At 39.8% G+C, this 23,142-nt stretch overlaps 1 protein-coding gene and 1 long non-coding RNA gene across 2 annotated transcripts in view; one reads left to right on the forward strand and one right to left on the reverse strand.

Moving 5' to 3' along the window:
* Positions 1 to 727: 727 nt before the first annotated feature.
* Positions 728 to 17,313, reverse strand: LOC118967138 (uncharacterized). The gene is made up of 5 exons (XR_005054016.2): positions 17,201 to 17,313; positions 7,367 to 7,484; positions 6,808 to 6,877; positions 5,550 to 5,736; positions 728 to 4,878 (listed from the first exon to the last, which is right to left on the reverse strand). It is a non-coding gene; the product is annotated as an uncharacterized lncRNA (long non-coding RNA).
* A 5,517-nt stretch (positions 17,314 to 22,830) lies between these two features.
* Positions 22,831 to 23,142, forward strand: part of RPS6KA5 (ribosomal protein S6 kinase A5) — a 190,738-nt gene continuing 190,426 nt past the window's right edge. Inside the window, exon 1 of the mRNA XM_073241979.1 lies at positions 22,831 to 23,138. Within this exon, the coding sequence (XP_073098080.1) occupies positions 23,036 to 23,138 (103 nt within the window). The 5' untranslated portion in view covers positions 22,831 to 23,035. The remainder of the gene's footprint in view (positions 23,139 to 23,142) is intronic.

The following is a 23,142-nucleotide window of genomic DNA, read 5'->3' on the forward strand; positions in this document are numbered from 1 at the left end:
CCATTTCCACAGTCTGCTAGCTCCAAAGTCAGGCCATCCTACTTCTGAGAACCAAATAATTATCTCCTAATTAGTCCCTCTACCAACCTGCCTCCGTGCCCTGACAAGTCACTCTAATCACCTGTGGCCTGCTCTGTGCACACCCCAGGGGTGATGAGAGAGATACCACGTGAGCATGCCAAAAGAAAAGCTCAGGACTATATTATCATGCCCTCGTTTTAAATTCTTATTTGTTGTGTATGAATTATAATGTTCATACCATTATTAATAACTCTTATTTAGTACTTATGATGTTTCAGGGACACTTCTAAGCACTGCATGTATAGACACTACTTTAATTCTCATAACAATGCAGTAAAATAGATTATCTTATTATCCCCATTTTTTTAGATGAGGAAACTGAGATACAAGAATTAGGAAATTTGTCTAATGTCATAAAGCTAGTAGGTGGCAGGTCTTGGATTTGAACTCAGTCTGATTTCATAGCTCTAACTACATTCATAGCCCTAACTACGCTACATGCATTAGTAGATCAGTAGTGTGCAAATATATATTAAATAATATGTGTATATAGAACATGTATGCCCAGAGTTTTTATCTTATTTTATTTTACTGGTGAGAGAGTAGAATTAAAAAACATATATTCTGTGACTTTTTTCAATCACAGACTATGCCAGGGTAGGCAAAATTTTCTGTAAAGGGCCAGATAGTAAACATTTTAGGCTTTGTGGGGCTAGAGGCAAAATCAGGGATATTATATAGATATTCATATAACAGAAAGAAAACAAATTTTCACAATTTTTATTGATGAAATAAAAAATGTAATAACTGAATATAATATTTTGTCATACCAGTCCTCTAATGAGAACAAAGAAATTCTTTTCGGTGGGATAACATTTCACTTGAGTGGGGTTCAAAATCAGTGTTCCCTATCATCAGATCAATTGTAAATCTTTATCTGTAAAAACTATTCTTAATCTATGGCCCCAAAATAGACATTTAGCATATCTTTCCTCTGGGCCATAGTTTGCTGATCCTGGATTACTCCATTATTGCCCAGTCTGTGCAAACTCCTCAATACAGTCCCAAAAATCTTACCAGCTTTGATCATTGCTGTTGCCCTGATGACTTTTTTTTTTTACTGATTTTCCTTGGACATTGTCTGATTTCTCCTCAAAGGCCTCATGGTCTAATAGAACAAACAGAAGTCAAGAAGATCTGAGTTGTGTCACTTTATAACATAGAGCAAGTGATTTAACCTCTCTGTGCCTCAGTTTCCTATCTGTATGTAACTAGGTTTTCAAGCCTCAACATGCTGCGGGCAAAGATGAAGTCACCAGTTTCCCTGATGCTTGTCCCCACCTTCTCATAATGGGCCTTTGGGACCTATCAAAGCCTCCCTCAGTGACTTCTGGAGTTCCCACCTGTACAGGCCCACACCTGCTCAAGCACCGTGGAGTCTGATGGTGTTGCCATGGCTCCACTGGGTGCCATTACTGATGCACTGGATCCAGATCCCACCTATGACACCAGAGCTGTTGGTCTGTTGCCCAGGATGACTTGGGAGGGAGGTTGCCTGGTCCATCCTATAGTTCACCATTAGAGGGGCACCAAAATACTACTGCTAATGGCCCAATATTTAAGAGAGTTTCTGGTAAAATAATCCTTCCCATGTCAGCACCTATCCCATAGAATTCAGAGAGATCACTGGGGTATAAGCCAGGAGAAGCCTCAAAGGCCCAGCCAGGAGACTAACGTCAAAACCACACTGTTTCTTGGATGACCATAGCATTCTTATCAAGGAAATCTCTCTAAACCTGCCTGGGCTGCTGCTTCTTCTGGGACGTTCACTCCAGAAGGCTCTTTAGGTTCTCTGAACATTATCCTCTGTTGAGCTTATCCAACCTATTCACTTGGAATTGAGGTAAGAACATCCAATTACATGTTCAACAGTCAAGAATAAAAGCAATGATTCAATTACGACTTTCTTTTGCACTGAATGACAGCTTAAAACAAGCACACAGAGCTCCGCCCCCACTGATATATCCAGCTGAGTTCCTCTGGCTCTTTCATTCTATGTCCTGGTGACTTGACTCTTTTCCTTTGGGTGACATCCTGATGGGGCAGTGACCCCATGTGAAGCCTTCTCAGAAAAGGCAAATTGGTGGTTTCTGGGTGCAAGTATGTGTGGACTATGCAGGGTCTGTGGCATCCATTTCCCCTTGAAGTTTGCCAGATGTGTCTGCCTGATATGAACAGCCACCACTCTGATGGCTTCAGACCTCACTGTTCCAAAGGTTGCAGATGCTAACCAGCACTGCATAACTGTGCTGCATTATTTAAAGTCATACTTCTGAGTGGTCTCAGCCAGCTCATACTGGACAGAAGTGAATGTTCCCAGTCTGCCTTGGTCCAGTCCAGCAGAACCACATCTGTGTTGTTAACCATTCTCAAGTGAGAACCACTGTGAAAACTCACTTTTAATGGCTACATGATCTTTCATCATAAAAATATGATTTATTTAACCATTCCCCCATTGTTAAGCAAATATGTCATTTTCAGATTGTTTGCTCTTATAAAAATTGCTTGAGTGAACATATTTGTACATGAATCTTTGTGCCAAACAATATGAAATGTACACAATCATGATGAAACTGACTGGCAAAGCAGATGCTGCCTGAGTCATAGGTCATCATCTTCCAACCAAAGGAAATTTAGAAGTTCCTGCTCTCTTGACAGCCAAGTTGACTTAGAACTCAGTTGCTTGCCACTACAATTCTCCGTTGGTTTCCCAAAAGACTGTAAGGTGTAAAGGGGATTCTCTGGGAGGAGATAGGCACAGAAACAGGGCTCCTGAAAACTAAAAAGTGTTCACTTCTTCTGGAACTGCTCTTCTCCTGTTGTCATTTGAATACAGGAGTCAGCATATTCCAAGGACTTCCGATGACAGGCTCACCTTCTTTTCTAATGTATCTCATTATTTTAGGTGTCTTGTTATTTAAATAGGCTTAATTATATAAACTGCAGCCTATTGCATCAGATGGGATGATGTCAATCTTGAAATAATTGGAAGTTTCATCATAGAGTAACCTTGGCATATTTCTGAGGTTTGTTTCCTGCCCCCACCTTTTACACCCAAAATGCATTCTTAATTTCTTGCAGAGGCGATGGTTTATTTGCAATCACAAAACCACCACCTTGCACATTATCTCACTTGATTCTCGGAACAATACACTGAAGTACAAACAGCTATTTTTATTATCTCAGTTTTATAGAGGCAGAAAAATCAGGCTCAATGATGTTAAATGTTTTCCGGTCTGTTTCCCAGTCTCGAGGAAGGCTTCTGGCTGGAAACTGCCCCTTGTCACCCAAGTCTGCAAACATAGCGTAGCAGCCACAAAGGCTCAAAGTACTTGCTCAGGGTTTCAGATCCCAGCCTCCCTCCCCACCGTTTCAGTACCTGTATATGGTATTTATGGGTCCTTTAAATGTGCTATTGGCTCTACCATCCAAAAGGAGGACGATTTCTTTGAGCAAAATGACCCGAGACAAGAGAGGGGGAGAAACTAGCTGGTTTTGGTTAGCTCTAAGAGAGGCAGTGAGGTGACTGGTGAGCGGCAGGAAGTGACCACCAGACTCACCTTTTAGGGTGTCTGGGCTCCAGGAAGACCAGTGCTTCTGTCTTAACCAGGCTTCCGTGATTGGCTGGGGTGGGAGTGGGAGGGTCTTGCTGTGGCTTTCACTTTCTATTCCCTCCACAATCTACTTTCAGGTTTCCTTTTCCAAAAGCAATGTCAAGAGGCACCAAACTAGTCACTGCAGGTGGCCTACAGCCACAGTTGAACTTGAATTATTTGCCAACATTTTAAATCATACTTAATAATATTGCTTAATAGTTTGGCTTTTGATGTTTCTTGAAAAAACGGGAAGATTAGGCTAGTTGGCCTGCGCTTTTATGTGGAGGCAGCTGCCGCAGCTGAGAAATGACAACCACTTTCAATGGGGGGTGCTCCACCTCCCCCACTCCCAGCGGCTGCTTCACTTCATCTCTTTGGCCTCTGTAAGGATTTGAGTTTGACACCTTTGAAGGAAAGAATATGATCCTAAGGCACAATAAGCACTTGAAGTGAACAAATCTATGTCTGTTGAAAAACAGGCCCAAGTTTCTCATCCTTCCTTATCAGTTGTTCACCATGCAGCTACTAGAATGCTGTGGTTAGTGGCGGGAGCCTCAGTTTAGGAATCTGAGAGTGGGTTTGAGTCCAGGCCCTGGCATTCATTAGTTCCGTGGTGACAAGGAAGAAAAATTCAGTCTCGATGGGTGGGTCCCTAAGTGGGCTGCAGCAATCCAAGGAGTGGCAGGAGACTGGGAGACCACTCTCCGGGGGACATGCAGAGGGATGTAAGGTGGAAGGAGGCTGATCTTCCTAGCTGACCCTCAAAGCAGCTCAGGAAGTGAAAACATCAAATGTGCAGAGGATGAGAGACACAGGGCTGAAAACAGCCTGCACGTAGAACAATTTTTACTGAATTGTTATTAAATTTGTTATTTAATATAACAAATAACAATTTGTTTAAAATAACAATTTTAACTGAAAGCCTACACATAGAACAATTGGACCTTCCCATCTTACCCTTATCCGTGAAGCAGGGGCTTCATCACCCAGGAAAGGTACTGACAGATTTCACTCTAAAAAAAGGACTGAATATCCCTGGGGGGGTGGGGGTGGGGGTCACTCCAGTATTCGGGACTCCCAGTCACTTGGAGCTGTCCAGTCAACCAGCCCAGGCACACAGAAGTCCTAATCCGCTATTTTGTGACTTTGCTTTTAATTAAGAATGGGCAATGAAGAATCTCTAGGCACTTCAGGAAAAACACTATGATAAGAGAGACAAAATAAACAGGAAAAAAATGGATGTTAGCTGAACCTGTGGTGGTAAACATTTCACAATATATGCAGATCAAACCATTATGCTATAAGCCTTAAACTTATATAATGATATATGTCAATTGTTTCTCAATGAAACTGGAAAAAAATATAAACAGGAAGAAAACAGTAATCCTGGAGGAAACAGTTATTTTGAGGACGAGAACTCAAATCAAACCAAACTAAACCAAAAACCTCCAATTAATATATTTAAAAAGACTCATGAAGGTATTTCAACCATGAGAATAGGATACTATGACAAAGGACAAACAAGATGTGCTCTTATAAATTAAAAATATGGCTACTGATGTTATAAAAGAATCAATGGGAAGTTTGAAACATACGCTGCCTGAAAGTAGAACCAAAGAAAAGAGAACTTACTTTCTTACCAAAGAAAGTAAGAACAAAGAAAAGAGACATAGGAAATAAGTACAGATGGTCCAACATCTAATTAATAGTAGATTCAGAAAGAGGGAGCAAAGAAAATCAAGAGTAAAAACATTATCAAACATAAGATAACACTATAGGATAACTTTCCAGTACTGAACGCCACACATCTCTAGGTAGTATGGGTCTGTTAGTAGTAAACACAGAGTTTGAAAATGTGAGAAATGCGCTCACTGGTCGAAACTTAGTCCAAGAGAACAGCAGAGCGAGGCTTTATGACGGTCCTGCAAGATCAGGTGCCTGGTGAGCAGGCTCACTCCGGGCGGTTACAACAGGCAATTTATTCCTTAGCCCGCGAGTCCCTCCTCTAGCTCCTCATTGGCTGAGTACGACAGGGTTCACATTCTTTCCCAGACGTTGCCTATAAGCAAATTATATCTTTATTAGGCTTTTTTTTAACATTTGTCTTAATTTCATTGGCTGCATTTTATTTTCAAAGAGATACAGAGCCCTCACTTTCTTATCTTAATCCCCCTCCCCCTCGCAGCTGGAGTGACTCCCTGGTACATGTTCTGATATGTAGGCTTTTTATGAGCAACCTTTTGTTTAAACATTAATTCCTCTGGGAATAAATCACATTTAGTTTTGTGCTATTTCTAACAGAAAATAAGACTTGCCTAGTCACATAACCTGATTTTAAACACCAAAGATTAAGAGAACACTTGAAAACCTTCCCCAGTTAAAAAAAAAGGCCATCTATAAAGGAATGAAAATAATAATCTAAAAAAAAAAAACAGGTTTCTCATTGGCAATGCTTGGTGTTAGAAGACAATAGTGAAATGCCTTCAGTGTTCTGTAGGAAAATGATGTTCAACCTATAATGTCATACTCAGCCAAGCTATCATCCAAATGTTAGTTTTGGGACTAACAGATCTCAGAAAATTGACCTCACACACCATTTCTTAGGAAGGTACTTGAAAATGTGCTGCAACAAAATAAAGGCATAGTCAAAGAAGTAGGAAAATGTACATCTTGGAAAACCTTGAACTGGCTCAGGGAAGTCATGAAGGGAAATCCCGTCATGCCAGCTTGCAGCAGGAGGGCGGGCTCCTCCCCTTAGAGGCGAGGGCTTAAAAACTCAACAGAATAGCTTGTGGGATGAAGACACTAGGGGAAAAAAATGAGCTCTAATAAAGAAAAAGGCACCAAGATAAAAGAAAAGCTAATTGAAAATCCAAGGAGAAAGAGAGGCATACCATAAAAGGAAGAGCAATATCCATAAGCATTTTGCCAACATTTTGCCTCTTCAGAAAACAGTATTTTCAGGGTCCCAACAATGTGAATGTTGTTTAAGTGATTTTCATTTTTTAGGTTCAGTCTTTCGGAGAGTAAATTATGATTAAGAATAGAATGTGAATGTTTTTTTCCTTATAATTGTATACAGCAGACGTTGGGAGGTAGATGTGGAAGATAAGTGTAGGGATGCTGTTACCTTTAATCCTAGAAACAGCCTTCAGTTGATAGAACAAGAAATAAAGGTGCATAAATATAACACAGGTAACCTATGGAGAAACAAAGAAGTTATGTAACTATATAAAGAGAAGAAGGGATGCTGGTGAAAATGAGCTAAATCTCCATTTATTATGTAAGGAGGAAAATAGATAAATACTAAACAAATCAATCAATAGTGATTGGAGCATAATATTTAAAGATAATAGAGATAACACAAGGAGAAATATTTAAAAGAGCTAAAATGACTGTTTCTGAGGAACAGGACTGGCAGAAAGGTAAGGTGGGGCAGGGGTATTTTCAGTACTCTTTTCTGCTCAGCCTCTCACCATGTTGCTTTGCTACCTACTACCCCACCCATTCCCAATGCCCTCTCCCTCATCTCTAGGTTTATGGCCCCAATTTGTCTACTTACTCATTTGAAACCAATTTGTTTGTTTAAAAAGTCAACTAGAACAAAAGGCATAATCTGACTCAAAGTCTCCACAAACATCTAATCCAAATGAGTTTTGGCTGTTACATAAAAAGGTCCATTTTCTCACAGGGCATGAGGGGCTTCTGGAGTTATTCTGCTCTCTGCAGATCCAGAAGCATTAAGGAGCCGCAACAGGGTCAGGATGGAACGGTGATGATGATGATTCCGATTCTGATTCTGTTCATCTGGCATAGAGAAAAAATGGTTACGACTTGTATTAGCTTCCTATTGCTGTGTAACAAGTGACCACAAGTTTAAGCAGGTTAACACGACATACATTTATTATTTCACAGTTCTAGGTCAGAACTTGCCAGAATGAGTGCCCCGTTTAGTGTCTCACAAGACTGACACCAAGGTGTAGGTCAGGCTAGGCTACTATCTGGAAGCTCTGGAGAAGAATCTACTTCCACATTCATTCAGAAGATTGGCAGAATTTAGGTCCTTGCAGGTGTAGGGCTGAAAGCCTTGTTTTCTTAGTGGTTTTTGGCAAGTGGTTGCTCTTAGCTCCTAGAGGCTGCCCTCAGGGCCTTCCCATGTGGCCTCCTCTATCTTAAAATCAGCCATAAATCTCTCTCTTGTACTGAAGCCTTTTCATGCTTTGAATCTGTGACTTGTGCTACAAGCTAGAAAAGCTCTCAGCTTTTGAAGTGCTCATATGACTAGGTTAGGCCCACCCAGATCATTTCCCAGTCCTATAGTCAACTAACTAGTAGCTTTAATTATATTTGTCAAATCCTTTTTTCATGTTACATAACATAATCACAGGAATAACACCTGAGGACAAAGGTCATGGGGTGGGTGGAGACCATTTTATTGTTCTATATTACTCAGAAAATTACTATTATTTTTATATATGAAGTGTTTTATGATAAAATCATATTGAAAAGTACAAAGAGGAAGTTTTTAAAAAATATGCCCCAAATCTTACTTCCCAGAAACAGCCATCAACATTTGGAATATATCATCTCAACAGGTCCTTGTGCATAGAAACAGAAGAAAAATCAATGGACAACAGTGGGATTTTACTCTGCAGATTACTTTAAAGTAAAATTATTAAAATTAATTTTATAGAAAAATAAACAAGCAAAACAGAAGTTGCCGAATTTCAACTAAATGTTTCTATATCACAAAAATTCTTAAAATATCCCCTTAAAGATAAGAAAAACTAGTAGAAAAAAATCAAGAAGTTGGAATAATTTTGTTTTCAAAAGCTTTAATTCATGCATTCACTTTTTAGAGTGATTATTTCCCTGCCATTAAAGATGGGTAGATTTACATACTTACAAGTACCCCCACTTTGCTTTCACTACTTCCCAATTTTCATTAGGCATATAATTATTTTTACAGTGTAAAAGTTTGCAATGTTTACATTATGTTCTTTAACCATAAATTCCACAGCTGTACAGTTTTAATTCTTATTGAAAACAATTAAAAAAAACTAATCTTCAGTATTTTTGTCTTAATCTTCAATTCTCCTTTTTAGATTCATCCGTTCATTGACTGGATTTCAGTATAAAGAACTTTTTTAAGAATGTGGAAATCCTGAGTTCTTCCATGCTTGATAATGCTTGTCAATAACCTTTATACTTAAAGGACAACTTGGCAGAATATAAAATTCACGAACACACCTTCAGGCTCCAGCCAGCCAGCCAAAGCCACAAGGACATTCAGTTTACATAAGGGATGTTCCTACACAATGCTACTCCTTCAAGACTGGGAGAGGTAGCAATTTCACCTGATTCATAGAAACAAACATAGAAAGTCAAACAAAATGAGGAGACAGAGGAATGAATATGAGCCAAACAAAAAAAAAAACAAGATGAAACTTCAGAAAAAGAATTGAACAAAATGGAGTTAGGCAATCCACCCGATAAAGAATCCAAAGTAGTGGTTATAAAGATGCTCACTAGACTTGAGAGAAAAGACTGTGAACATAGTGAGGACTTCAACAAAGAGCAAATGTAAAAAAGAATCAATCAGAATTGAAGAATACAGTAAGTGAATTGAAAGCTACAGTAGAGGGAATCAGCACAGATTAGAGGATGCAGAAGGACAGGTCAGGGATCTGGAAGACAGGAATATGGAAAACACTCAAGCTGAACAGCAAAAAGAAAAGAAAGAATTTAAAAAATGAAGATAGATTAAAGGACCTTAGGACAACATCAAGCCTACTAACATTCACATTATAGGGGTCCCAAAAGGAGAAAAGAGAGAGAAAGGGGCAGAAAACTTATCTGAAGAAATAATAAGTGAAAACTTTCCTAACCTGGGGAAGGAAACAGACATCCAGATCCAGCAAGCATAGAAAGCCCCCCACACAAGATGAACCCAAGGACACATAGTAATTAAAATGTCAAAGATTAAACATAATCAAAGAATCTTAAAAGCAGTAACAGGAAAGCACTAGTTTTCCATACAAGGGAAACCCCATAAGGCTATCAGTTGGTTTTTTCAGCAGGAACTTTATAGGCCAGAAGGAAGTGGCATGATATTTTCAAAGTGCTGAAAAGAAAAAAAAACTACATCCAAGAATAGTCTGCCCAGAAAAATTATCATTCAGAGTTGAAGGAGAGATACGGTTTCCCAGATAAAAAAAGTTAAAGGAGTTAATCACTACTAGCCTTACAAGAAATGTAAAAAGAACTTCTTTAAGCAGAAAAGGAAAGGCCATAACTAGAAGTAAGAAAATTAATGAAAGTAAAATATTTCACTGGTAAAAGCAAACAGATAGTAAAGGTAGAGTAGATCGATCATTTAAAAGCTAGTGTGTGAGGGGTATACGAAAGTAGTAAAATCAATTAAATCTAAAAAAATTAGTTAAGAGATTCACAAAATAAAAAGATATAAAATATGACATATACATAAAAACATGGAGGGGGGAGTAAAAAATGTAGTGATTTAAAAATGTATTTGATCTTATGCAACCCATCAACTTAATATAGACTGACATACATACTTAGGATGTTAAATATGAACTTCATGATAACCACCACAAACCAAAAATCTGTAATAGATACACAAAAAATAAAGAGAAAGGATCCAAGCATAACCCCATAGAAGGTCAGAAGGTCATCAATCACAAGGTAAGAAGGCAAGAGAAGAAAGGAGCAGGGAAGAACTATGAAAAAAATCAGAAATTAACAAAATGGCAATAAGCACAAACCTATCAAAATGTAAATGATCTAAATGCTCCAATCAAAACACAGAGGGTGACTAAATAAAATATGAGCCCCTTCTCTATGCTGCCTACAAGAGACTCACATCAGACCTAAACACACATACAGACTGAAAGTAAAGGGATGGAAAAAGATATTCCATATGGAAGTGAAAATGAAAAGCTTGGATAGCAATACTTATATCAGGCACAATAGACTTTAAGACCAAGAATGTGACAGGAGATGAAGAAGGGCATTACATAAAAGTGAAGAAATCAGTTATATCAAGAGGATTAACACATGTAAATATATATATACCCACTGTACCAGCACCTAAATAGGTAAAGCAAATATTAACAGTCATAAAGGGAGAAATTAACAGTAATACAATAATGGCAGGGGACTTTAACACCCTGCTTAGATCAATGGATAGATCGTTGAGACATAAAATCATTAAGAAAACAGTGACTTTGAATGACATATTAGCCCAAATGGACTTATGAGATACATATAAAACATTTCATCCCAAAAGAGAAGAATACACCTTTTTTAAAGTGAATATGGAATATTCCCCAGGACAGATCACATGTTAGGCCACAAAACAAGTCTCAATAAATTTAAGAAGACTGAAATCATATCAAGCATCTTTTCCAACCACAGCAATCTGACACTAAAAATCAATTACAAGAAAAAAACTTGAAAAAACACAAAACATGGAGGCTAAGCAGCATGCTCCTAAACAATTAGTGAATCAATAAAGAAATCAAAGAGGAAATTAAAAAACACCTGAAGTCAAATACAAATAGAAACACAGTGGTTCAAAATCTTTGGGATGCAGCCAAAACAGTTCCAAGAGGGAAGTTTATACTGATACAGGCTCACCTCAAGAAACAAGAAAAATCTCAAATAAACAATCTAAAATTAAACCTAAAGGAGCTATAAAAAGAAAAAATAAAGCCCAAAGTTAGTAGAGAGAAGCAAAAAATAAAGAAAAGAGTGAAATAGAGACTAAAAACCCCCAAAAGATCAATAAAACTAACAGCTAGTTCTCTGAACAGGTAAAACAAAATTGATAAACCTTTAGCCAAACTCATCAAGAAAAAGAGAGAGGACTCAAATAAATAAACTCAGAAATGAAAGAGAAATTATAACTGACACTACAGAAATACAAAGGATTATGAGATTACCATGAAGAATTACATGCCAACAAACTGGACATTCTAGAAGAAATGGATAAATTCCTAGAAACATGCAATCTTTCATGACTGAACCCAGAAGAAATAGAAAATCTGAACAGACTGATTACTAGTAACAAAATTGAAACAGTAACCAAAAATCTTCCAACAAGTAAAAGTTCAGTACCAGAGGGCTTCTATGAATTCTACTAAACATCTAAATAATACCTGTCCTTCTCAAACTATTTCAAAAAATAGAAAATGAAGGAATGCTTCCAAATTCATTCTACAAGGCTAACATTACGCTGATACCAAAACCATATAAAGACTGCAAAAGAAGAAAATTACAGACCAGTATCCCTGATGAACATAAGTGCATAAACTGTCAACAAAATATTAGTAAGCCAAATTAAAAAATACATTAAAAGAATCATTTACCATAACTAAGTGGAATTTATTCCAGAGAATCAAGGTTAGTTTGATATCTACAAATTAATCAACATGATACATCATATTAACAACAGCAGGGATAAATGATATGATCATTTCACTACATGCAGAAAAAACATTTGACAAAACTCAACATCCATTCATGATAAAAACTCTCAAAAAAATGGGCATAGAGGGAACATACCTTAACATAATAAAAGCCATGTATGACAAATTCAATGCTTGCATCATATTCAATGGTACAAAGCTGAAACCTTTCCCTCTAAGATCAGGAATAAGACAAGGATGTCCATTCTCACCACTTTTATTCAACACATAGTGGAAGTCCTAGCCACGCTAATCATGAAAGAAAAAGAAGTAAAAGGCATCCAAATTGGTAAAGAAGAATTAAAGCTGTCACTATTTGCAGATGACATGATTCTATATACAGAAAACCCTAAAGACTCCACCAAGAAACTATTAGAACTAATGAATTAATTCGGTAAAGTTTCAGAATACAAAATCAATATACAGAAATCTGTGATGTTTCTATATACTAATAACAGACTATGAGAAAGAGAAATTAGGAAAAAAATATCCCATTTATAACTGTATCAAAAAGAATAATATACATAGGAATAAATTTAACCAAGAAAGGGGAGGCCTGCACTCTGAAAACTATGACACTGATAAAAGAAATTGAAGATAACATAGATAAATGCTCATGGATTGGAGGACTTAATATTGTTAAAATGTCCACATTATCTAAAGTGATCTACATATTCAATTCAATCCCCATCAAAATACCAATCTTATTTTTCACAGAACTAGAGCAAATAATCCTAAAATTTGTATGGAACCACAAAAGATCCCAAATAGCTAAATCAGTCTTGACAAAGAACAAAGCTGGAGATAGCACGTGCCCCGATTTCAAAGTAACTATGAAGCTGTAGTAATAAAAAAAGTGTCATAATGGCACAAAAATAGACACATAGGTCAATGGAACAGAACAGAGAGCCCAGAAACAAACCCATGCTTATATGGCCAATTAATCTGTGACAAAGGAGGGAAGAATACACAATAGGGAAAATACATAATACATGGTGATAGGAAAACTGAAGGTGTAAAAAATGAAGCTAGATCACTTTCTTATACCATACACAAATAAAAACTGAAATGTGTTGAAGACCTAAATTAAGCCCTGAAACCATAAAACTCCTAAAAGAAAACAAAGGAAGTAAACTCTTAAACATTGTCCTTAGCAAGTTTTTTCTGGATATGCCTCTCCAGCCAAGAGAAACAAGAGCAAAAATAGATAAGCAGGATTACATTAAATAAAAAGCTTCTGCACAGAGAAGGGAGCCATCAACAAAGTGAAAAGGTAAACCACTGAATGAAAGAATATATTCACAAATGATATATCTGATAAGGGGTTAGCATCCAAAATATATAAAGAACTCATATATCTCAACACCAAAAACCCCCCAAAATAATCTGATTTAAAAATGGTCAGAGGATCTGAATAGACGTTTTTGCAAGGAAGATATACAGATGACTCAACATCACTCATATCAGGGAAATGCAAATCAAAACCACAATGAGATATCATCGTACACCAGAATGGCTGTATGAAAAAGATAAGAAATAACAAGTGTTGGCGAGGATATGGAGAAAAGGGAACCCTTGTGCACTGTTAGTGAGAATATAAACTGGTGTGGCCAGTATAGAGAACAGTATGGAGGTTATTCAAAAAAATTAAAAATTGGAATACCATACAATCCAGTAATTCTACTTCTGGCTATTTACCTGAAGAAACCCCCTTCGCACCCACTAATTTGAAAAGGTATATGGACCCTACGCTTATGGCAGCATTATTTACAATAGCCAAGGTATGGAAGCAACCTAAGTGTTCATCGATAGATGAATGAATAAAGAAGATGTGATATATGTAGATGATGGAATATTATTCAGCCATAAAAAGAGTGAAATCTTGCCATTCACAACAAGGATGGACCTAGAGAGCATTATGCTAAGTAAAATAAGCCAGACAGAAAAAGACAAATACCCATATGATTTTACTTACATATGGAATATAAAAACAAAACAAATGAACGAACAAACAAACAAAAACAGAAATAGACTCATGAACACAGAGAACAGATTGGTGGTTTCCAGAGGGGAAGGGATCCAGGGATGGGCCAAATAGGTGAAGGGGATAAAAAGGCACAGACTTCTAATTATAAAATAAATAAATCAGCATAAGGGGTGAAGAGTATAATACAAAGAATATAGGCAATAATATTATAATAACCTTGTATGGTTACAGATGGTAACTACACTCATGGTGATGAGCATTTTGTAATGTATATATTGAACCACTATGTTGTACACCTGAAACTAATGTATTGCTTGTCAACTACACTTCAATAAATTATTTTTAAATAAGTATAAAGGATGTATAGCAGTATCATAAATGAAAAGCCAATTCATTGCCATAAATAGGAAGAAACTACTAAAATCATTACAATGAAAACAAAACAAGGATGGCAACTTCTAGTTAGATAGAGTTGTGTGCCAGAAGCTGAGACTAAGGTCTACATTTTCTTGACTAGAAAGAGAGATTAATACAGATTTGAAATAAGTTGAAGATCACTGGCACCAGACTTTCTTCCTGACGTAACCACAAATGAAAGAGAACCTTAAAGGAATCGCTTTTTTAAATTAAATTACTGTGTACCACCTAAATTTATCTCCTGTTTCCTGAGCAATACAAGTCCCCTCACCTTTGGGAAACCCCTCCCTAATCCAATGATCAATAATTTAGTCCCTCAGGACTGTGACATTATCATCTACAGAAATATGTTTCCTGCCTCAGACTAGATCAGTGTGCATTGGCTCTCAGCATTTCACCAATTTCAGTACATATTTTACAGTATTTGGCAGGCATACTTCATGGGTTGTGGTTTGAGGTTTGGAGAGTTCCTTGTTTCATTAAAAATGGGGCTTTTTCTGTGTTTTGGCTTTGTTTTTTTTTTGCTGCTTCCGGATGATTCCAGGCTGTTGGGGTGGAGAGGAAGATAGTAAAAATGTCTTTACTACCTTTAATTGGATCTATATGTGATGTGTATGCATGCCTCTGAAGCTTCTCCCAGCTGTGCACTTGTTGACACTGGTCCACGCAGCCAGATCTCAGACTGGATCAGCTGAGTGTTCCACATCTGCCACATTCAGGTTTCTAAGCTTAAAGGTCCTATCGTGTGTAACAGAAGGCAGAGTGAGAAAACTGCCTAAACGCTGCCCCCACGCCCCAAATTTCCTTACCATTTGTGAAATGAAGGGTATGAGTGTGTCTTCTAAACATCTCTATGGGAAACAATGGCAATATGTCAACTTTAGAAGTGAACGGGTGTCTAATGTATTATTAGTGTCTGAACGTCACACCCAACTTTGCTGGTCCTTGTAACCTGCAGTGAGTTCCTTAAATTTACTGTATCTATATTGCACAGTGCATGTCAAAAACGGAATCAAGATGTTGATAATGGTTTTTTTGACTTTTTGAAAATTCTTTTCTAAGTATACATCTGAGTGTTTTGATAGAGCCAGTTAAAGGGGTGCACGATGAGGGGAGCCTCTGGTGTTTCCTAATTCTAGTAATTCCAGAGGTGAGGACTTCCTCTCGATTGCATCGATGAGATTGTATAAAGTCAACTCCAATGTGCAGCCAAGGCTGAGAACTAATGGCTCACGCCAAGCGAGGTCCTCCTCCTCTTTGCTTTGGCGCTCTGTCCCAAAGGATAAGTGAGGCCACATGCCATGGTGCCATAGTCATAAGCCCACAAGATAAGGAAGTGAGCAGGGAGCCCCATGGCAGGCCTGGTGAAAGGCAGTTTCTCAGGAAACAAACATATTTTTAAGCTTTTTTCTCTTTCACTCTACCTGGCCCTAGCAGAGACCTGACTTCCTCCTGGACGCCTTCCCTTTTCTGGCCCTTTCTCAAACAGACCTGCTCTTCCTACGTCTCAGTCTCTCAGGACAGAAGGGAGCAGTGATATTTCCTCAATTCCAGCAGCTCCATTCAGACCACCATCCATTGGCTCACACAACTTCTCCTCCTGCGATGCTAAGCCATCTTCTTGTATTGCTGTCTAATCAGTTAAGCAACCCAACCTATTCTATTCGGTATTTTCAGCCACTGATTTATAATTCTTCTCCCTACCCTATTTAGCATCAAAACCTCTGAAAAGTTGCTATTGTTCCAAAACTCCAACTGCTCTTATTAACCATTCTCTACTCTAATGTCGTATGTAACAAAACTGGTTCTACACTGTCATTGTTTAGACAGCTTTTTTAAAATTTCCAAAATCCAGGCCCTGTCCTAGACCAATTAAGGCACACTTTTGAGGGGTGGGAATGTTTTTTCTGAGTAGCCCTGGTGACTCTAACGGGCAGCCAAAGTTGAAAATTGCTGTTTTACTCATGTGTATTACCTCCAGTTCCTAGACTCCATCGTGTTGGGTTCCAGGGTCACTCATTTCAACCAGGTTGTTGCCCAGCTGCTAATCTCCAATCCCAAGGGAAAACTAAGTTGCTAGGGAAAGGCATTTAACCATCCTGATTCAGGCTTGCTAATTCCATGTGAGCCCCCAGTGCTAGTCAATAATTATCCAAGCTGGCTTGCTCTATTTATTTTCAACAGTGACTGTTCCAAACTGTTTCCACCATCTTAAAATCCCAAGTCCATCTCTTTCCATCTTCCCTATCACCAGCACAGGCCTTGCAACTCTGACATAAACTCTTTGCTACAAGTGTGCACATCTGAGTGGTTTTAACTGTCTATAGGTAGGATCAGCTCATAGGGCTTATTTCTGCTTTACTAAGGTTACACTCTCAATTGGCTCCTCTTTTATTTATTTATTTTTGAAGATCTAATTGGTTTTAGTAAGTGATTCATGAACGGAGTAGCATCCTATCTAGCAAACAGAGAAATGCTCCAGGTGGCTCCTCTTTTTGCCTACTCTTTAAACGTAGGTTTCCAATTTTCATTCATTCATTCATTCATTCAACAAACATTTACTGCAAGCCCCCTTTGGGCTAGAACTTATCCTAGATGCTAGGGATACCAAGATGAGATGACAAAGGTACCTCCAAGTCTACAAGCTGGTCCATGTCTTTCTCTAGCTCCTCCTCCCTCTCTCCTGACACAACAAAGGACTTGGGGCCTCCTCCAATCAAAGGCAAACATCTAGTCTAGCCCAGGTTCCCAGCCCCTCCCACTTTTTCAGAGATTCTCCTCATTGCTTCTCCAAACACTCCTCCATCCGCCCATCCCATCACCATTCAAGCATGCACTTCAGTATTTTCCATCTTAAAAACAATCAAATAGAAAATTACCATTAGAATATCACAGACCTAGCTGCTGCAGGCAAGATCCACCAATGGATGCTCAAATGAGTGGGTATAAGTTTAAGGAGAAACAGGATATCTGCATAGTCTAAAAGTATCCATGTGCCCTCTCAATATTTATTAATTATAATGGGAAAAATAATAGCGTTAGGGCAGAGAAATCTGGCAAATGCCACCTTAACCAAGTGTTCCAGGTCAACATAACAAGTATTAAGAAGATAAACTTCTTGTACCCCAATATGATGAACCGACGAAGAGCACATCACCTCTGTAGCACTCTTGCCAAAAATGCATAACTTCAGTTTAATCATAAGAAACATCAGACAAACCCAAATAAAGGGCAAGGGAATTCTACAAAATACTTGACCAGTACTTTTTAAAAGAGTTGAGGTCATGAATGGCAAGGCAAGACTAAGAAACTGCTGCAGATTGGAGGACAAGGAGCCATGACAACTACATGTAATGCAGGATCCTGGACTGGATCCTGACCCAGAGAAAGGACATGGTTGTGTTTCAATAAAAATTTATTTGTGGACATTGAAATTTAAATTTCACATTATTTTCCTGGGTTATGGTATACTCTTCTGATTGTTTTTCAACCACTTAAAAATATAAAAACCATTTTTATGGAAAAAGTGGTGAAATCAGTAGAGTCTGTATTTAGTAACACTGTACCAATGTTAGTTTCTCAGTTTTAATGACTAACCTATGGAATGTGACATATTAACATCAGGGGAAGCTGAGTGAAGGGTATGTGGAAACCCTGAACTGTTTTTGCAACTCTTCTGCAATTTTAAAATTACTTGAAAATAGAAAGTAAAAAAAAAACAAACAAACTCCCAGATCCTTCCCTGTAGGTAGGGCCTTCCTTCTCTATTTTCCTTCAGAGGCAAATTCCTTGAGAAGGATGTCCACATACACTTTTTCTACTCCTTCATGTCCCATTTGCTTTACCGAAACCACTTTGAATGGCATCTTTCTTGCCAACGGGTTTCAGCCCCCGGGTAAGTTCACTATAGATTCAATGAGACCGAGGAATGACAATGTAACGTTCTTGAGGTGAAAGGGTTTATACCCAACTTCATTCCCACGGTGGCAGGTCGGTCAATCTCTAGAATCCCGTCCACTCAGAGTGAGTCTGCATGCAGCAAGCCCGTCTCTGCCTCTGGGCCTCTCTACCCCCGCAGCCATCTCAGTCTCTGTCCTCGGCACTGCCACTACTCCAGTCTCTGCTCTCGTGCAGCCATACAGCCATGCCACCGTGTCACCCAGAGCACTGGGCAGAACTCTTTATATGGAGTCAATAGCAACGCATTGCCTACATGTGTGTAGCAGACCAGATCCAGGTGAGAATCCTGGCCACAGGAGCCTTCACTTGATCCACAGCATCCAAGTTGGCAAATCCATGGGCTCTTTCCAGACCTCATCTCATGTGATCTCTCAGGGCATGTGACCGTGCTGATCACACCTTCCATCTTGCAACACTTTACCTTCCAAGACACAAAAGTATCCAGTTTTCCTCCTACACCTCTGGCTCCACCTTCTCATTCCAACATCTCAATGTTGAAATTCCTTAGACTTCAGTCCTGGGATCCTCCTCTCTTCCTTCTGTACATTCTCTCCCCAGGTAATGTTATTCATATTTCTGGCCTCAAATCCCACCTATATGCCAGTGATTCCTAAATTTGTATGTCTATTCTAGGTGTTTCTGCAGAGCTCCAGACTCATATATCCACATGGCTACTTAATATTGGCATTAGATGTCTCAAAATTAAACACTTGATCTTCTCTCAGATATGGGCTTTTCCATTATTTCACCCCTCTCATTAAATGGTGCCACCTTCCTCTTTCATCTACCCAGTTGCTCATGCTAGAAACTCTGGTGTCATTTCAGACGCCTCTTTTTTCCTCATCCACAAATCCAATCCTTCATGAAGTTCAAAAAATATATCTAGAAACATTCCATTTCTTTCCATATCTACTGCACCCACTAGCATCTTTTTCCCAGACTCAGTGATAACCTAACTGTATCCCGTCTTGCTCCCTCTAGCCCAGTCTCCCATCACCAACCATACTGCCCTTTTGAAAATATTACCCCAATTATATCATTCCCCTGTTTAAAGTCCTTCCACTGCTTTGACTTCACACTGGAAAAACTCCACAAATATTAATAAGGCCTACCACACATGTCATGATCGGGTCTCCGCATGCCTCCCTCTTCTCATCCCTTGACTACTGTAGGGATCTATTGGTTTTCTCTCAATCCCTAAAATGCAATAGGCTCCTTGACTTCCTCAGGACTTTGTATCTGCATCTTCATAGAATTTCCTCCCTGTAACAATTCACTTCTGAAATAGGGTAGGCTAGATTGTGCTTCGGTAGCAAAAACCCCCAACATCTTGGTAGCTTATTCCTAATAAGATTTACTTATTGCTCACATCAGTCTGAAGTAGGTCAGGATGGCTCTTCTTCAAGTGGAGACCTAAGGGTTTAGGGGGGTCTTCTAAATTGTGGCACCCCCATAACCAAAATGTGGCCTTTGTAGTTGCTGTGGAAAGAGAAGAGAGTGTGGGTGATTTTGTATAGGATTTTCTGGTCAAGCCTGGAAATAGCACTCATTTTATCTGCTTACACCCCATTGGCCAGATCACAGTCACATGATCCTAGCTAATTGCAAAGGGAAAATAAAGTAGTTTTCCTGTGTGTTTAGGAAAAGGAAATGAGATTGACGAGCATCAGGCCAGTTTCTACCACATCCTGGTTAAACCTACTCAACTTTAAAGAATCAGCCTAAATACTTCCTTTTAAAGGACTTCAAGCTCCACCAACCTACATTAGGCCCCCCGATATATTCTATTTTAGCACCCTATAATTTCCCTTATAGCATCATCACAATGGAAAGGTTACATTTCAGGAAAGTTTACATTTCTTCATGTGATGATTTAATATTTATTTCTATTTCTAGACTGTGGGCTCTATGAGAGTAAGGATTGCATATGTTTTGCCCCTACTGTGCCTCCAGCGTCTATCATAGTACCTGGTATATAACTGGTGTAACAGTTGTTGAGGGAACAAATGAACAATTGCACACAGTCATCCCTGGCTCTGAAGAGCACACTACTTGTGGAGAAGAAAGACAAGTAGGCAGTGAGGTTTAGTGTGATAAATGTTCTAGAGGCCCAGGAAGCTCAGGCATCCTGAAAGGGCTGCTGAGGCTTCTCTGTTTTTTCTTCCATGGCAGTGTAACCCAGGAGTTTTTCAGCTATGGCCTGCAGGCCAAATCTGATTTACTGCCTGTTTTTCTATGGCCCAAGAGCTAAGAATGGCTTTTCTGTTTTTAAATGGCTGGAAAGAATTAAAGGAAGAAGAATATATTGTGATGCATGAAAATTATGTGAAATTTAATTTCAATGTCCATAAAGTTTTACTGGAACATGGCAAATCCATTTGTTTACTTACTGTTTATGGTTGTTTTCACACTACAATAGCAGAGTCGAGTAGATGTGAAAGAGACCATAAGGCTCCTAAAGCCTAAAATATTTACTGTTTAGCCCTGTACAGAAAAAGTTGCCTGACCTCTGATCTAATCAATGCTTAGCTTAAAAGGTTACTGCTCTGTGAATTATGTCCTTAACTCCTATTCTTTTCCCATTCTCATGTTCACTGGTGTCAGAAATTGGGCTCCCACAAGTTCTGTTCTTCTATTGAAGATGGACTGTCTCTTCAAAACAACCAAAGTTAATTTCCAAAGAGAATAGCATTCATATTTTAACTACTTTTTGAGGCTCCCTATCCTGTACTAAATAAAATATGCACTGCTTAGCATGGTAGTTAGGTTCTCCATTATCTTACTGGACCTTACCTTTTTAGCTGCATCTCTTAATATCATATAATTCCATCCAGCCTTATCAATCACTTAACCCACATTTGCTTTCTCTACTTCCAGGTCTATGCTCACAGATACCATTTCTATATGAAATGTCTGCTGCTGGTATTTCTACCTTCCACATTGTCTTGCCAATGGGTTTCAGCCCTCGACAAGTTCACTATGGATTCAATGTGACCAAAGATATAACAGAACATTCTTGGGGTGAAAGGGTTATACCCAACTTTATTCCCACGGGGCAGGTCAATCACTAGAATCACGCCAACTCAGTGCGAGTCTGCATGCAGCAAGTTGGTCTCTGCCTCTAGGTCTCTCTACCCCTGCAGCCATCTCAGTCTCTGTCCTCCGTGCTGCCACCACAACAGCTTCTGCTCTTCTGTAGCCTTGCAGCTGTGCCACCGAGTCGCCCACTGGGCAGAGCTCTTTATGTAGAGTCAATAACAACTTATTGCCCACATGTGTGTAGTGGGCAAGTCAACCAGGGCCAGATGAGAATCCTGGCCACAGGAACTTACACTTTATCCACACCCATCCTTTAAGTTGGTTATCTCAAAAGCCTCCTCGCCCTAAAAGTCTCCCCCAGCTCCTCTAACGAGGATAATTAATGCCATCTGTGTGTTCTCTATGACTGTTTTATTTTAAATTGTTTTGTAGTTTCCTGTGTATATACACAGATTGCTTCTCACGTTTTGTTGAAAGCTGCTTAGAGGCAGCGATTGTATTCTAGTTTACTAATCTCTGTATCCTTTTGGTGCCTAGGATGTGTCTTGCACAAAATAGAAAAATCTGGTACATGCAAAAGGCCTTACTGAGAGCTGGGAATATGAATTTTTGCAGTGTCCAAGTACTGCCTGTATTTAAACACAAACTCCATTTAACTTGTTTAAGGCCCATCAGGGTAACATCTTTACTAGACACGTTGTCTTCCAGCTGGTTACACACCCGCGGATCGCAGTCTGGGACCCTCGGTTTTTCTACAAACACGTGCGTCAGAAGCGCTTCCTCCCAGGCCCCTCCTCTGTCCATGTTGATTGGCGGACAAAACGTTCCAATCATCCCTCCCCGCCTCTTTCAGCAGTAGCCAATCACAGACCCCAAGCACCTCCTGACTACTAGACACTGTTTACTAACAGATCCAAGCTGGGGAATAAGGGGTGTGACCGTTCTGGGGAGGTCAGGGAGAGGAAGGTCCTAACTGCGCGTGCGCACCGAGGAAATGGGCGGGGAAAAACCTCGGGTTTTACCAATCGGGGCTCTCCTGCTCCGCCCTCTCTTTCCTCCCCGCCAAGCAACAACAATTTGAGGAGCGGGGCGGGGCGGCTCTTGAGGCGTCATGGAGGATTGCCCAATGGGAGCCGGCAGTCGCAGATGCGCGCGCCCTGTGCCCAATAAGTGGTGGTGGCTCCAATGGCTCCTGTACCTTGCTGGCTGTGGGCGGAGCAGCTTGAAGGAGGAGGCGGCGGAGCAGGGGGGCGGTTTGGTTGCGCCGTACTAGCGGTGCCCGCCGAAGGGGGAGGAGGCGGAGAAGCGAGCCGAGCGGCCAGAGCGGGAAAGAGACTCGTTTCTGCGTCCGAGTTCTGGGGCCGCCGCACCCGGCTCCTGGGGCTGCAGCGGGAACGGTGAGGGGCCGGGGGTCTGCTGTCTCCCGGATCTCCTCGTAGGACCCAGCGGCTCGGCAAAGGGAGAAGATGGAGGAGGAGGGCGGCAGCGGCGGCGGTGCCGCGGGGACCAGCGGGGACGGCGGCGCCGTGGGAGAGCAGCTCCTCACTGTCAAGCACGAGCTGCGGACTGGTGA

The sequence above is a fragment of the Manis javanica genome, chromosome 8, assembly GCF_040802235.1.
Source record: "Manis javanica isolate MJ-LG chromosome 8, MJ_LKY, whole genome shotgun sequence".
NCBI classification, from domain to species: Eukaryota; Metazoa; Chordata; class Mammalia; order Pholidota; family Manidae; genus Manis; species Manis javanica.